This window comes from Carassius carassius, chromosome 14 (genome assembly GCF_963082965.1).
Source record: "Carassius carassius chromosome 14, fCarCar2.1, whole genome shotgun sequence".
Classification (NCBI taxonomy): Eukaryota; Metazoa; Chordata; class Actinopteri; order Cypriniformes; family Cyprinidae; genus Carassius; species Carassius carassius.
Genome location: NC_081768.1, coordinates 20,659,237 through 20,675,436, shown reverse-complemented (window position 1 = coordinate 20,675,436; position 16,200 = coordinate 20,659,237). Strand labels below are relative to the sequence as shown.

At 37.2% G+C, this 16,200-nt stretch overlaps 2 protein-coding genes across 2 annotated transcripts in view; both read left to right on the top strand.

The window, feature by feature from the left end:
- The first annotated feature begins 279 nt into the window (after window positions 1-279).
- On the top strand, window positions 280-3,518 carry LOC132157303 (tripartite motif-containing protein 16-like). Its single transcript, XM_059566587.1, has 6 exons — window positions 280-731; window positions 904-999; window positions 1,909-2,142; window positions 2,236-2,395; window positions 2,596-2,655; window positions 2,749-3,518. The coding sequence occupies exons 1-6, from the start codon at window positions 333-335 to the stop codon at window positions 3,267-3,269; spliced, it is 1,470 nt and encodes a 489-aa protein (XP_059422570.1). The 5' UTR covers window positions 280-332; the 3' UTR covers window positions 3,270-3,518.
- Window positions 3,519-6,127: 2,609 nt separating this feature from the next.
- Window positions 6,128-16,200, top strand: part of LOC132156598 (transmembrane protein 150A-like) — a 33,549-nt gene continuing 23,476 nt past the window's right edge. Inside the window, exons 1-4 of the mRNA XM_059565545.1 lie at window positions 6,128-6,371; window positions 6,804-7,004; window positions 12,097-12,144; window positions 13,613-13,699. Of these exons, the coding sequence (XP_059421528.1) occupies window positions 6,940-7,004; window positions 12,097-12,144; window positions 13,613-13,699 (200 nt within the window). The 5' untranslated portion in view covers window positions 6,128-6,371; window positions 6,804-6,939. The remainder of the gene's footprint in view (window positions 6,372-6,803; window positions 7,005-12,096; window positions 12,145-13,612; window positions 13,700-16,200) is intronic.

The window sequence follows — 16,200 nt, the reverse complement described above, 5'->3', positions numbered from 1 at the left end:
CTAGAGGAAACTTACACAGCTTTTTTGAGTCTGACATCATAAAATATTTACAGCTGAAACTGCAGTCTTTTACTCCTCATTATGGATAACCAACACAATGGCCTTCTGTGTCTAAAATATGTTTACAATGTTTATGTTACAAAATACACATATTTGCCTTTCTCTGTGTTCTGACATCAGCTGTCACACCTATCCAGGTGGTGTCACCCTAACCTGGTAAACTGGTTTGTCGCACACGCTTCACATTCCTCTATATAATGGATGTGTCCGTACAGTTTCATTGAAACTGCATTTTACCCCTTGTCTTTGGATGATGCTGAGAGAGTTTAAACATGTCTCGGAGAAGTACAGCAAATCAAAGCCGTTACAGCACTCTGGAAAAACCCGGGCAGTCTGGAAGATACAGCAGCTCCAGCACCCGGAACAGCTTCAGAGAAGTGCTGTGTGATTTTTGTCTGGCTAAGAAGAACAGAGCAGTGAAGTCATGTCTGACGTGCTTGACCTCATTTTGTGAGACACATCTCCAAGCTCATTATGAGTATCCAGCTCTCATGAAGCACAAACTGGTGGCTGCAACAGGGCAACTGCGTGAGAAGATCTGCGCTGAACATGATAAACTTTTGGAGGTTTTCTGCCGTTCTGACCAAGCATGTGTTTGTGTTTTGTGTATCATGGAGGAACACAAAAAACATGATATTGTTTCAGCAGCTGCTGAAAGGACAGAAAAGCAGGTGAGCTCATCATGCTGAGACAACATTTACTGTCATGAAGAAGTATATAGTAGCGCAGTATATAGTATATAGTAGTGCAAATAAATCATGATCATTAATAAATTCAGCGCTTTCAAACAATGAGACTATCAACCAGTCAATGCCTAACAAATGTGCTTTTTTTAAAAAACAGAAACAGCTTGGGGCTAAACTGATGGCTTCACAGCAGAAAATTGAAGAAAGGATAAAGAAATGGCAAGATCTCAGGCAGGCAGTGGCATCCCTAAAAGTGAGGAATTTAGAAAACCATTGGGAAGAAATTTCTGTTCATATATATTATGTTATTTAATTGTTTATGTTAAATAAACTGCTGCTGCAGTTAGGTTTAATTTGTTGTAATTTGATAATGCATTATGCCAGGGTGTCACAGTGTCTGGTCTGTGTTTCCCTGGGTGTCACTTCCCCATAGTCACCCCACTGCAGGCACTACATTTCCCACAAGCCTTGTCCCTTCATCACGGTTAATTGCACTCAGCTGTCTCCAATTTCATCGTTTTCACCTGTCTATATAAACCGGTCTGTTTCTATCTGTTTCATGGAGTCCTTGTTTTCCGTCACCCGGCTTTCTCGTGTTCCCTTGTGGTTTTTTTCATGTTTCTTGTTTTTGGACTGATTTTTTTGTTATGACCTCTTGCCTGTTTTTGGATGTGATTTTTGGATTCCCCATTAAAAACTGTGATTGGATCTCGTTTCCTGTATGCATTCATAACACAGGGCTTCCCAAAGTGGGGTTTGTGAGGAAACTGCAAGGACCTTGTGAGTTAATGAAAAGCTAATAATTAAATGAATCATAAAAATAAATCAATCAATCAAAATAGAATACTTACAAAAAACAAACCATCATTCGACCATTAACTGAACCGGAAAACTGTGAACAAATGTGTTGATGCAAATGTGTTGTTAATTCTACAAAAGGTTCTTTATCAAGGAAAAAGGTTCTTTAGATTATTAAAATGCTCTTTACAGTAAATATATGGCTCTTTTAAGAACTTTTCACTAAAAGGTTCTTTAGGGAACCCCAAAAGGTCTTCTGCTGTTTCCCCTGTTCCATGTCTTTAATGTGAGGAAACATTTGACTGGTAAAAGAGAAATGTGAATAACAGTCCCTGTCTCATCCATGTTGTTTTTCTCATTCTAGCATTCATCTCAGAGTGTATTAGATGAAAATGAGCGTATTTTTGTGGAACTGCTACGGGCGCTGGAGCGGAGGCATGGAGAAGTGAAGGAGATGATCCGAGCCCAGGAAACCCTTCTGCTGACACGTGCAGAGGGACACCTGGCCAGGCTGGAGGAGGAGATTACATTACTGAAAAAGAAGCATAATGATCTGGAGCAGCTGTCCCAATCTGATGATCATATTCATTTCTTACAGGTATTGTTGAAAACCATTGTGGCCCACAAGGCATTTGCAGTTTCACAAAAAAGTTCCTTAAATTAAATAACATATCTGCTTATTTTCTCCTAGAGCTGGCAGTCTCTTTCTGCTCCTTCTGGATATGAGGACTTGTCCAAGGTGAAATTAGCCCCTCATCACACTTTTGACAATGCAAAGAAAGCCATTTTTGACCTGAAAGTGCAATTAGAAGACATAAGCAAAGAAGAACTGAACAAAATCTCATCAGCAGGTGTTTAAAACCCTCTATTACAAACGTACAAATAAACTGTTTTTTTATATATATTTTGAAATGGCATTTATTCCTGTGATGGCAAAGCTGAATTTTAAGCAGTCATTATTCCAGTCTTCAGTGGCACAGGATCCCTCAGAAATCATTCTAATATGATGTATGAATATGATCTAATATGCGTACATGCTTTTTATTTCCAGTGAAGGAAGTTAGAATTCTCCAGACTCTGGACCCTGCAAAAAGGGAGGAGTTTTTAGAATGTAAGTTTAAAATCAATATAATCAATCATAAGACAATGTGCTACATAAACACATATGTTTATGTTGATTAAACAACACTCGTTCTCGAACTAGATTCCTGTCAGCTCTCCATGGATCCTTCAACAGCCCATCCAAACCTGCACCTGTCAGACAGAAACACAGTTGTGCGGATGAGCAACGAGCCGAAGTCGTACCCGGAGCATCCCGATCGCTTCGAATACTGGCAGCAGGTGCTGTGTAAGGAAGGGCTTGCCGGCGGTCGCTACTACTGGGAAGTGGAGTGGAGTGGCACAGAAATAGACATCGCTGTGACTTACAGGGGGATTCAGAGGAAAGGAAATGACAACGCTGGCAGCTTTGGGGGGAATGACAAGTCTTGGAGTTTGTACTGCTCTGAATCCAAGTACTCTTTTGTACATAACAGCAAAAGCACAACCATACCTATCCCCAATTCCTCCAGGATAGGGGTGTATGTAGATTACGAAGCTGGAACAGTGGCTTTTTACAGTGTGTATGACAACATGAAGCTGTTGCACAAGGTTCAAGCTCAATTCACTGAGCCTCTGTACCATGGCCTTGGAGTCTGGGGATATGGGAGTACAGTACGGCTGTAATTATAGAGTAAAGTGTTCATCAGAACGTGGTTCTCCCATATGCATTGTATATTATTTATCATTTTAGTCAATTTAGTGAGAACAGGAAGTGAGCTACATTCCTTCCCTGGGCATTTAAAATATGAATCACGGACAGTCATTCTCAGTGGCTATATAAACATCAGTTTTCACTATCAGCAGTGGGCGATCCAAAAAAACTACTATTTTTTTTTTTTTTTTTACGTGTAATGCATAAATTAGCTTATTGATTTATTTTAGTTTTTCTTTGTTCGAAATACTTTATACCAGCTATCTGATCCTCAAGAGAAACACAGAGACTGGGTATATTTTGTGTAATACAAAGTAAGAATTCTAGATATAAAGATCATTATATATGACAAATGAAGAAACATGTTGACTGTGAATCTTTTTGTATGCTGTGTTGCTATGGTGATTCCATTACAAGTTACAATACAAGACAATACTGTATATTTATATTTTAATACATGGGGAAAATACAGTATTTCATTACATATCTGAAAAGATTCTAACAAATAAAAATGCATGACTCTTTGTAATGGCCTTCTTTTGTTGTTTAAAACAAATCCACTAGATGGAGCCATTCCAAACGTTTTTAAAGTGAGATTTGTCAGGCTTTTTTTCTGAAATAAAAGCAACTCTTGTGTTTTGTATTTTTGTTTTATTTGACACATTGACACATTTTCAAATGTATTACACTAATCCTAATGACTAAGTCATCACTGCCACTGCAAGAAATGTTTATATGGTCAAATGAGGCAACCTTTTCACAATCAATATCTACATTCACAAGCCTGTTTTTATGACTCATACGTCACTCATTCTTCTGACCACGTTCTTATCCATGAATATTATTTTCATAATTTGCACATAGCGTCAGCTGGTTACGTCAGAACATCCAAAGAACAAAGGAAAGATGGTGAAGAAACACTGCAATGTAAACACTGATTAGGCATGCGTGTCATGGAGCAGTAGGTTGAGGTACCGTCTCAGCAATAGTACAGCTGTGAAATCGTGTTTTCTTCAGATGGGTTGTTGTTATGGCAATTTATAGAGTTAGAAAGTGTGTTTAATTACATTATTAAATTAATGATATTTAACATTAATATTGAGTACTGTTCATAGTAGGCTATTCTGTGGACAGAATACGTTTGGTAACAGCTATTCTGAAAATTTGACCATCCCTGCAACATGATAATAGTGTCAGCTGTTATGCTTGTCTGATAAAAAGTGCTTTTTAGACTAGATGAGTAATGCATTGAACATTACAACACCAGTAGCACATCTAATAGGAGGGGAACTATCAGTACTAAAACCTAATGTAAGTGTTTAGATCATGCATTGCATATCTTGTCTAGCAGAACATAACATTGATGTACAACTACATTTATTAGTTTTTGCACTTGTAATGGTTTACTTCAGAAGTAGCTCAGCTTTTGATGCAATGCTGTCTGAGGTCTAAAAAAAGCATTGCACTCATTGCACATTTTTTCAGGACATCAGCCAGTCAGGTCAACAAAGTTAATCTAAATAGAAACTTCACTGGTGTTAAATAAGTTTGAAAGGAAAATAAGCAGATATTCTAACTTGAAGATGACAAGCAACTGATCAAAGTCTGTGACCACTGACCACTAGTGAAAACACTTGCATTTCTTCCTATGATTTTTAAAAAATACAAATTATATTATCAGCATGACAATTTGTGTGGAATGTTTAATTTTAGTTCAAATTAAGTAACATTTGAAGATGGCTGAAAGTGTTGGGGACATGTCAAAGATGATATTTAAGAACAGCCAAATCAAATATCAGTAACTTAATTAGATAATTCTCAGGGAGTACTTCTTGATATCACATCAAATGATCACTTAGCTACCTATCTCACATAATGTAAAATGGCTTCTCCATCTTACAAAGACTAATGGTACATTACTGCTTCAACAACTAAAGTATTTGTAATGTTATTAGATTAGGCTTTTTATAAACCATGGTTAAAATGAAAAATGTGAATTACAATATCCATAATAGCCTATATAATATTTACAGTAGCCTATGTATACGTATATACAATGACATTCAACATAAAAGGCAGATTTTAGCACCTCTTTTTACTTTGATATCGTTTTGAGGTTAAATACAGATTTAAAATCATAAGAAATAGATTCATATGAAACTGTTTTAGAAATCAAATCTTTAGCTATAATAGGAAATACTGGCATCTAACAATGCCTTGGTAAAAACAGTTCTCCCTAAAAAATAAAGTATATACATAAACCAAAATTGGAAGTAAAACAGTTATTGAATAAGCATTATTGTGTCTAAACTCCTGAAACAGTATTTCATATCTTAAGAGCAGTCAATGTACTTTGGGAAAGAAATCCGTTAAATTTGTATGTGGGTGTGTGTGAAATATTCAAATGCAACCCTCTTTCTAATAATTAACATTTTGTTTCTTAGTAACTGTAACCGATTACAGTTAGGCTACATTTATTTTTGTGATAAAACGTAACGCCGTTACATGTAACTAGTTACTCCCCAACACTGAATACAAGCCTACATATAACTAAACTTCACAATAAAAACACATGTTGAATGTAATATAGATGTTTACTGTAAATTAAATGCTTTTTAAATCTATTTTTTGTATCTATATCTAGTTTCAGTGTAGGTTATATGATAACGTACAGTACGTAAACACTTTTTGTTTTTCTCTGTAGCGGTTTCTGTACATCGTTTCACTTCAAAATGTCAAACATTTTGTACAGTGTATCAGGATGCTCTAGTCTAGTGTGTGTGTGTGTGTGTGTGTGTCGGGAGGCGGAGCAGTGCGAAGCGAACAGCTGGACTGTTTTAAGTGCTTCTTCGGTCCACACGGCGGGACACAAGAGAGACGGAGGAGCGACGCACCGCGAATCTGCCGAAAAACACCGAGAGCGAAGGGACTTTACACAGCCGCCGTCATTTGGACGCTCGAGGAATAACGATAAACCTGTAGCGGTAACTGGCGACTGATGCAGTCCGTTTCTGAACAGTCTGAGCTCTGTCTGAGGGGTTTAAACAAAGGTGGTCCCCTGTCACGGGGGGAAGGTGAGACACACTGTCCACACATACACCACACACACGGATGTTACAGTTAGTTTAAACTGCAACTTCAATCGGCCATTTTGCCTGGTTACCAAAAGGATGTATTTAAACTCACAGTTTCCAATTATAGTCAAGTTTATTCATTCAAATGTACACCAGCTATGCATGCAGCAGTAATTACAGGCAACGAAATGCTGTGTTGTTTCTACAGGTCCATAGAAGTGCATAGACAGAACAACAGATATAAACTACCAGTTAAGAATGTTTACAGAATAAACAAAAGTGTAAAAATGTGTGTAGAATAATGCAAATTTCACAGCTTGCAAACAGGTTGTGCATTACAATATCATCCCTGCAAAATGGCAGATAACAGTCTAGGGAACTGTTTATCATGTTTTTGTTATCATTGTAAAGATGATTTATTTTATATTGCAGATATGATCTTTAAGATAAGACGGTTTGGTGTCATGCAACAAGTATAAATGCACATTGATGAACAGAGGGAGACAGGCTGGCGAAGGCGAAAGAAGTGGATTTTTTGAGGGGAGCAGTAGAGGATCGTGTGCAGGAGATGTCTCTGTGGATGATATTACCCGTCAGCCTCCCAGCTCTGACCATCACTGGAATATGGGTCGTGTAAGTCCATTTTATGTCATGTGAAACGATAATGCTTTGGTTATTGATATGGAAAAATCTCCTGGATCTATACCTATTATGGATAACATGTGCAGGTTTCATGTACGCTTTGATAGATTATGTAACTTTCAGCGTGGTTTGATTTTTAACTGGATGCACACCAATTCAGCATTGTTTATTTTACAGTCTTGGTCAATTTGCAACTTTATGGTCTGGAAGAATAAATTATGTAGCATTTATATGTTACAAATTTAACAGTGTGATGTAACCAGTGCCCAGCTAACGAAAAAGGATGTTTTGCTAGCATTTCCAATAAGTTCCAATTATGTTCTCCGAATGTTCAAAACCTCTTGGTTTTGCAAAGAATATGGTTATATATAAAATTTCATAATTGTGCAAATATTATGGAAACGTTACTTTTAAATGTTTTCTGAACAAACTGAAGCAAGTAGTAGCATTTGAAAAAACAGAAGATCATCCAAATAAAACGTTTCAGGAAAAAGCATTCCATGATCAATGCATAAATAATGTTTTTGTGGTAATGTTTTGAGAACATTATTGAGAATTTTTTAACATGCATTGTGTACTGGAAGACAAACTGATCAGAAATTTGAGAGAACCTTGTCAGAACAAATTCTGTTCTGTTCAGAATTTACTGATGCATGTAGAATATGTTGAAACCAGTTTTATGCAAATATATTTCAGTTTTATGTTTGTGGTGCATTATTTTTGTTGTAGTATACAGAGATTGCCTTCTATCTCTCCCAAAATTATGTCTCTTGTTTTTTTTTCTTTCTCAAAGTTGCTTCTGAATCATGCAGTATTCAATGTAACATAATGTGTTGTGGAAAGGTGTATTATTACTACAAGTATTAAATCATGAGCCAAAACATCTGAAATGCAGCCACTTTCAGTAGAATTTATAGTCAAATTCCTGAAACTACTCTGTGAGGAGTGGGCTATACATAAATCTGCAAAGTTGCCCATGACTGACTCGCCTGAACTTGCCTGAAAAATGTTGAAGACTTTGAGGTCATTTTTAGTAAAGAGGGAATACCCATGATGTTCAGGAAGAGAGCTGTGCGTGAACCGACATGTGATTGACTGAAGAGTCATTTTAAAGGAAAACTGTTTTTTTAAATCCATGTGTGATCACAGTCGTTGGGAGTCTGTGATCAAGTTGATGTGGAATACCTTTTATGCGTTTTTACTTGCTTGAAGGTGCAGAGCTGTGCTGGCGTCTCATTGCTTGTCCTTACTTCCTTCATGTGGAATGCTTGCAGGCGCCCTTTTTCTAAAGCGAGTTCAAGATCCCCTTCCTCTCCTGTAGAGCGTTGAGTTTGAAGTCTCTGAGGTGGTTACATAAAGCCTGTGTGAGTAAAACAGAGGAGGGCAACTTAGAGCAGCATCAGCGGTTTCTCATTTACTATGCCAGAGAGAGAATGTTTGGTTTATTCTTTCCATGACTCCTGTAGTGACGGTCTAGGAGAAGTTCCCAATACAACATGGACTAAACGTGTCCCGTTCTAGAGACTTTTTCTTCCATTATCTGTGCAAGAAGGGGCATGTTTTCATAGCTGAAAATGAAACCTCTAATTATGACCTATAAAAGACACAAAGTTAAGGTTTCCAAAAATAACAACAACTAACAGTTCAAAGCACAACTGAAACTGTTTGCTGAATAGTCAGACTGAATTGTATCGAAATGTAAGTTTTATTGAGTTCAACTTTATAGTACGTATCCCCCAGTTACACCCCAGTGAAACGGTTGTTTAAATTATTCAGGCTACATTGTAAAAAAAATAGTTTCCATGTATGCGAGGGTAAGTTTTTCCACTTGGACGTTATTACTATACGTTGAGGTTGTTGTTTATGGTAACGTCACAAAGGCTTAAATAGTCCCACAAATATGTGCCATGCCCTGCAACGTTGAACACATTGTTTATGCAAACAACACCGAGAATATTTATTCATAACAAAGGCTTTATATTTTAAAGCTTGTGCATATTAACAGCTGAAACTGTCAGTGCTACATCTGTGTCCTCTGTGTTTGTATGAAAGGTTTGGAAATATTAGCATTGTGCATCCCTGGATTGGGATATTTTCCAATCAGATCAGGTTTGGTTTGATTGGACCTAAAGCTCTTGCTGATTAATTTCTCACACATACATATACCTGCTTTTGATGCGCAGCATTATATGTCTTTGTGAATGACCGTAGTAAATTATGTTGAATGGAGAGGGTATGGATACTGGTGGAGCTGTAGTTCAGGCTGTTTAGGAGGTTGTTCATAAAAAGAGATAAAAGGAAAGGAAAAGCCAAGTATGGTGCCCCATACTTGGAATTTGTGCTCTGCATCTTACTCATCCAAGTGCACACACACTGCAGTGAGTTGTAAACAAACGCACACACACACACACTGTGAACACACACCCGGAGCAATAAGCAATTAGTAGAGGGTTCATTATGTTTCTAACATTCACATGTTTCTAACATTATGAAGAATTAAACCTAGCCTTTTCTTAGATAGGAGAGTACTGTCTTAGTATACTCCTGACTAATATGCTGCTTTGCTGCTCAAGAAACATTTCTTATTATTATCAATCTTGAAAATGAAAGCTTTAGCCTAAGTTCTGCCAGGAAGACTCAATTACTTCGTCACTAATTACCTTCCTCATTATCCAATCACGTCTTTATACTTTGGTATAAAAGATCGTACTTACACATGTTTGAGTTCACAGATGCCGACGTGATAACAATCTCCACCCTACCCACCACCACCAGGATGGCGCCCCTGCCTTCGTCTTCAGGCAGGAAATGCAGGTCCGCTACCCTTGGATTACGAACCATGGACGGGGCCTTCCGCCAAAGAAATTTATAATTATGCTTGCTGAGTTGTCAATAAATGTATGCTTCGTACGTTTTATCTCCCGAGTCTTTCTGGTAGAAACAGTTTTGCTGCTGAATATTTTTGTGGAAACTGTGATACATTTTATTATTTATTTTTGTACAATATAATTATTATTTAAAAAACACAATATACAATTTTAAAACATTAAAAATATATCGAATGTAAAAAAGAAATGCATTAATAAATTTTTTTAATCATGTGGTTGCATATCAGTTTTCAGCACTTTTTGTAGACTTAATAGTAAATAAAACTGATTTCCTTACACAAATCAGTTTGATGTTGAAAAATGCAACTCCTTTGCTTTTAAAATTTTGTTTAAATAATTTTTGGACATTCCTGGTTTTAGTATTTCCATTCTAGTTTTGACTTGGAAATGAGCAAATTCCTTCGTCAGGGCTTAACGTAAGTCTTTATTTAAAGTGATCTAAAAAACAAAATTCTGTCATTTACTCACCCCCTTTTGTAAGACTTTTCTCCTGCAGAACATAAGATGATATTTTGAGAAATGTCAATGTTTTTAGTTTATACAATGGAAGTCAATAATTACCAAATCTGTTTGACATTATTTCAATTATATCTTATGTTCCACAGAGGAAAGAAAGTCATACAGGATTAGAATGACATGATTTTGAGTAAATGATGATGGAAATATGATTTTTGTATGAACTACCCTTTTGAAAGCACCAGTTTGAAAGAACAAAAATGAAGTATCGTTTAGCCAAAAAAGTCACAATCGACTCTTGTCACAAGTTATTTTAGAGCGCAAATCCAAATCTTATGGTGAGCAGATGGACTGGGGAATCTAAGCGGGAGCAGGGTTACTCTGTATCCAGACTGTTTTCTGAGGAAGGCCTGTGTGACTCTCTGTGATGTTGAGAGTGACCTGGTAACAGCCTGCATGATTATTCACAAAACCAGCCAGGGCAGATGGCAGAATGTTTGTTTACCAAATGTAATTTCTTTCAGTGTTGTGCTAAGTGTAGTGGAAGGCTCAGGTGATCTGTCATTTGTGGACACACACACACACACGTTTGGTCTGCTATCCTTGTGGGGACTCTCCATAGCCGTAATGCTTTTTCACAGACCGTATTTTCTATCGCCCTACACCAACCCTACACCAAATCTACTCCTCACAGGAAACTTTTGAAACTTTTTGATTTTCAAAAAACCCTACTGTGACAGTCCCCATGAGTCTGTGTGTATTCAGGTTTAGTCCCCACCAGAATAGAAAAACAGGTACACACACACACACACACACACACACACACACATTCACTTGAGATGAAAACAAACCTAATTGCTCCTTAGCCTACTCCTGACCCTGCATGCTGTCAGATGGAGTTATGCTGGACAAATGCAAATGTGTTTGTGTGTGTATGTCAACAGTGAGATCCGCATGGGAGAAAGACGGACAGAGATGGTATCCAGCAGCAGGTGCCGTGTGTGTTCACTTTCCACAGAGCACTTAATAGCTTTTCTTGTCTCATTGTTCATTCGCAAGCAACTTTAGCTTTGCTTGGAAATGCTCTTTCATCAGATTCTGTTAAAATCTGTAGGCAAACGTTTGCTTTGACCGTTATCTGATGGTCCTGTGTTCATTGACATCTCTTGAGGGTCGATGTGACTGGATCAGGAGGGTGTTGACCTTGTCCTATCAACGTGAGTAAAGAATCACACATAATGCCGATGTAAGCTGAAGATGTACAGGTCATATCGACTATTGTTTTTTTGGTGCAGAAAACATGTCAAAGGGTCATAAAACTCTGGTTTTATCAGTGAATACTCAGGCTGCTGCAGTGGTGTAGGACACCAGAGCATATTTTTGATAGTGGTAATATGTGAACTAAGTGAACTTGCTGGATTTTATATGTTTCATACCTCTAAGCCTTAGGCCTGTACTGTGTTTCTTTTGTGTAATCCCAGACATGAGTGGTTTAAATTGTTTTGTGGTCAGCTTGATTTTAAACATTGATTTGAAACAGTTTTCAATTGGACAGAATTGTGGTTGCATTCAAAGACAGATTGTTTTCGGACATTAGGTTTTTATTTGGATTTGTTATGTCATTCTGTTTGTATGATGTTTATTATGTACAGATGCAATGAGAAACACTTTGCCATTAGTTAACTACATACGCTGACATGAGCTAACAATTAATAATACTTCTATTTCTATTTTTCCAGGTATGCCATGGCCTTGTATAACCAGCATGTCTGTCCTGTGGACAACTGGTAAGACTTTTAGTAAAGATTATTGTGTTTTCTTTTAATTATTTTATTACATTTATTTATTTATTACATGTATTTATTATTTATGCTACAAAAGCAGTCTTAAGTTGCTGGGGTATATTTGTAGCAATAGCCAAAAAAAAAAAAAAACATTGTATGGGCCAAAATTATTGATTTTTCTTGTATGCCAAAAATCATTAGGATATTAAGTAAAGATCTAAACTGCACTGTACTGTAAATATATAATAAATAATTTTTGATTAGTAATATGCATTGCTAAGAACTTAATTTAGACAATTTTAAAGGCGATTTTCTCAATATTTCGATTTTTTTGCAGTTTTTTTTCCAAATATGTATTATTTTTATTTTTGCATGTTTATTATTACTGTATGTTGCTAACTGATGTGCATTTAATCATCTTTTTAAAGAAAATAGCTTATTTCGGTTCATGTGCTTTAAGGCTATTAATCATTTACTGATAACACCTTTTTAAAATGCACACATCAGAGAGCGACCTCCTGACTTTGTATCTCCTACACTTCTTCATGCGTCATCTGCTCTAATGAGTGTCTGAATCCTTTCTCATTAACTTCATTTGGCTCAAGGACGTGTTAGCCAGTGAGGAATTGAATCCTGTTTATTTTCATTGTTAATCGCAGGTTAACTTGTGCTTCATACAAGGAGAGCTTTAGTCAAACATTAGCATATGGAGCATAGCGGTGACTAGGTAACTTCAGTGTTAGCGCTGCTCTTGGGCTTTGGGAGGTGGCACATTGTGCTTGAATTATTTAAAGCAGTAATAATGCCGTCTGTGTGTGGGTCCATGAGCAGAGGCGGTCGCAGAGGATTATTCATCCTTAATATGAGTGATGAATAAAACCCACTGTCCCAGAATATCAGTGAAAACTCTTTACTTTCTGACTAGGTGTCATATGTAGAGCTGAAGCTGATCAAACAAGATCAGATTTGGTCTGTTTAATGAAACGTGGCCCACAGGCTGCCTTTACGATTTAAAGTCCTTTGCATTCCTGGATAATTTTTACACTCTGGAAACAAAAGTGGTCTTTCATTTCCTTTTTTCACTTAGAGGGAGGAGAATTAGTCCTGTAGTGCGGGATGTGTTTGCTTTAGTAATGAATTGTAGCCACGTTATGTTTACATTGAGTTCTGCATGGTGAAGTATGAATTAAAGTCATGGCGATTGTCAAAACAGGTTTATACTGGAAGTGAGTTGTAACTGTGGCCGTATCATCCAATGTGCAGTAGGAATGCAGCGGTGTGTAACTTAGACAGATGCAGCTGTCCTACTGAATACACTCAGATCTGTCTGATTGATTATTATTTATGCACAGTGAGCAAATTTCAAAGCTTCTCAAAGTAGACTCCATCAAAAGATGGACTCATTTTGGCTCTGTTTTAACTCCATATGTGTAATAATAACATGGTTGTCTGTGTATTTGTTTACTTACAGGATGTATAACCAGTCATGTGACGTGGATCTGCCAATGCAGAGGGGACCAACCATGTGCTGTACTCTGGACAATGTTCCTCTCATAAGGTCTGTATGATATAACAGCGAGAACAAAACTATACCAATAACACAGTTATAGGTTAAGCATAAATAAAGCTAGCAAAGCTATAAGGCCTAGCTAGTTTGGTACTAAAAGTTAATAATAAATTTATGCTTTATATTAATTATTTGTGTATTTTGTTTCATGCAGTGACAGGGTTGAATGCTTGAGGTTTACAAATGCAAACAACACTACAATTTGATGCTAATTTACTTAACAATTTTTTTTGATTAATTTCATTTGCTTTTGTTTTAAAAAAAATTATTAAAGTTATTTTTTTTTAATTCAGTCTGAAGTGCACCTAATTGCTGGAAAGTGCCATTCTCAGCCCTCCTCTCTATCTGAAGCAGTGGTCTTCTTTCCACGACCCCTTCCCTTCTTCTGCATGCATGCCATTTCTGTTTTCCTCAATCTGAAGACCGAGATAGGGTCAGGGGGAGAAACAGGGATCTACATGGCACCCTTACGAAATAAGATATTTCACTATTACAAGATATTTTTACCGCTGGGAGAAAAACACTTAGAGGAGCTGCAACTTGTTCACCACACAAAGGAATTTCCCAAATTACTGAGGAAAAACCGAAACCAAACTGGCAAAAAGGGCAAGAACATCAAGATAGTTTTAGCCTAAGCATGTTGTTCATTTATTTGGCTCTTCTGGGCATTTTATCACCAAAGGGAAATCTGACAATGCATATATTGTGAATTCTGGAATAACTTGTGGGATCTTTGACCCGAGCTGTTCAATAGACCACCTGTCTCCTTTGCCTTCAGAGCTGTGTGGTTTATGGAGTATGAACTTGAGTTATAAGCCTTATTTATGTGTGCCTTTGGGTGTGTCCATGATCTGCATTTCTACTACCAGCATTTGTGTGTGTGTGTTTGTGTGTGTGTGTGTGGGGGGGGGGGGGGGGGGTTTATTTTGACTGCTACCCACTATATAGTCTGCGGTTCTCAGCCTAGAGGTACTCTGAAGTGGGTGAAAGATCAGAACCACACACAAACAAACACACACACACACACACACACACACACACACACACACACACACACACACACACACACACACTCACACTCAGAACAACATACACATTTCTAGCTTATCATTATAGAGCTTAACACCTCAGTGGTTTATTTATAGAAAGCGTAGCTATATGTAATCCAGCAGAGGCTCATTTAGCGGGAACTTATTACATGGTTTAGGAAAGCTGAGTTTGGTTCAGAGAATTTTTATAAGGAGAACATGGCCTTACTGTTTATTAACAGTTATTCTGTCATAATTCATTAACTCTCATGTTGTCCCAAAAGACTTACTTACTTACTTACTTTCTTCTGTGTAACAAAATAAGACTGTTCATTTAGGTCTTTCTCCATAAAATGACAAGTTGAATGTAATTTTCAATGAATAATGATTGGGTTTCAAGTGTGTCCCTCACATAAGACTATCATACAGTTTTCAAAAGTCATATTTGATCACATTCATGAGACTATTATGAGGCTTTTGTCATGGTTTTAAATCTTAACAACACTTAAACACTTGTTTAATGTGACTATACAGTGCTCATAAACGGCTGCTGAGGTTTTATTCTTAAATGGTTCGAGCTGAGGCTTGGACCCGGAAACAGCGATTCTTATGTCACCACTTAACAACCGAATAGGTTTAGAAAGACATGAGTGTGATTTAATGATGACAGAATTTACAAATTTGGTTGGTAGGTAGCCCTTTTCAGGCGATTGCCTATAAGCAGGGCTTAATTTGTGCCGGAACAAGCCGGATCCGGATCTGGCACCTCCGAAATCGGATCCGGCACTTTATTTTGGCAGATCCCTCTCCTCTAGGGGTGGCGTTTCCGTATGGCAGAAAGATATGTGCCGTGAAAAATTAACCAAAATTCATATCTCTATTATAATTCGTTATTAGTATTTTAAATCAGAGGGTTTTACAAATATTTAACTAACGGTAAGTATTTAAAAGAACTTTTCAGAATCAGAATCAGAATGAGCTTTATTGCCAGGTATGTTCACACATACGAGGAATTTGTTTTCGTGACAGAGCTCCGCAGTGCAACATAACAGCGACAGAACAAAAAACACAATAAGGAATAAAAAATACAAAAAAATACAAATAGGTGGGTAAGGATTGACAATATACAAATTGACAATGTATGGCAGGTATATTAAAAAGAGCATTTATGTAAAACTTCATTACGCCATTGGATCCTCAAGCTCTCGCGAAACCTCGTCACTTCCCCCGCCTCCACTCAGATTGACGCGCGCGCACAGCCTGGAGGAGACAGATCTCCGCTTATCTGCAAAGCAAGGTTAAACAAATAACTGTTTGAATACAGCATTTCCTTTACTCAAACACTATGTCTGTAAAGGCTTATGTCTTTGTGTGTTTGAAGACTGGAGAAGTACGTTTTTTGGCATCTAGCCAATATACTTTTGTACGTTTTGAATATCCTATGCATAAGCGCTTTATCGTTTA

Coding starts and splice junctions, on each gene's coding strand:
- LOC132157303 (XM_059566587.1), top strand. CDS start 333: ATGTCTCGGAGAAGTACAGCAAATCAAAGCCGTTACAGCACTCTGGAA. Junction 2,143..2,235: donor ATCATATTCATTTCTTACAG/GTATTGTTGAAA, acceptor ATTTTCTCCTAG/AGCTGGCAGTCTCTTTCTGC. Junction 2,656..2,748: donor AAGGGAGGAGTTTTTAGAAT/GTAAGTTTAAAA, acceptor TTCTCGAACTAG/ATTCCTGTCAGCTCTCCATG.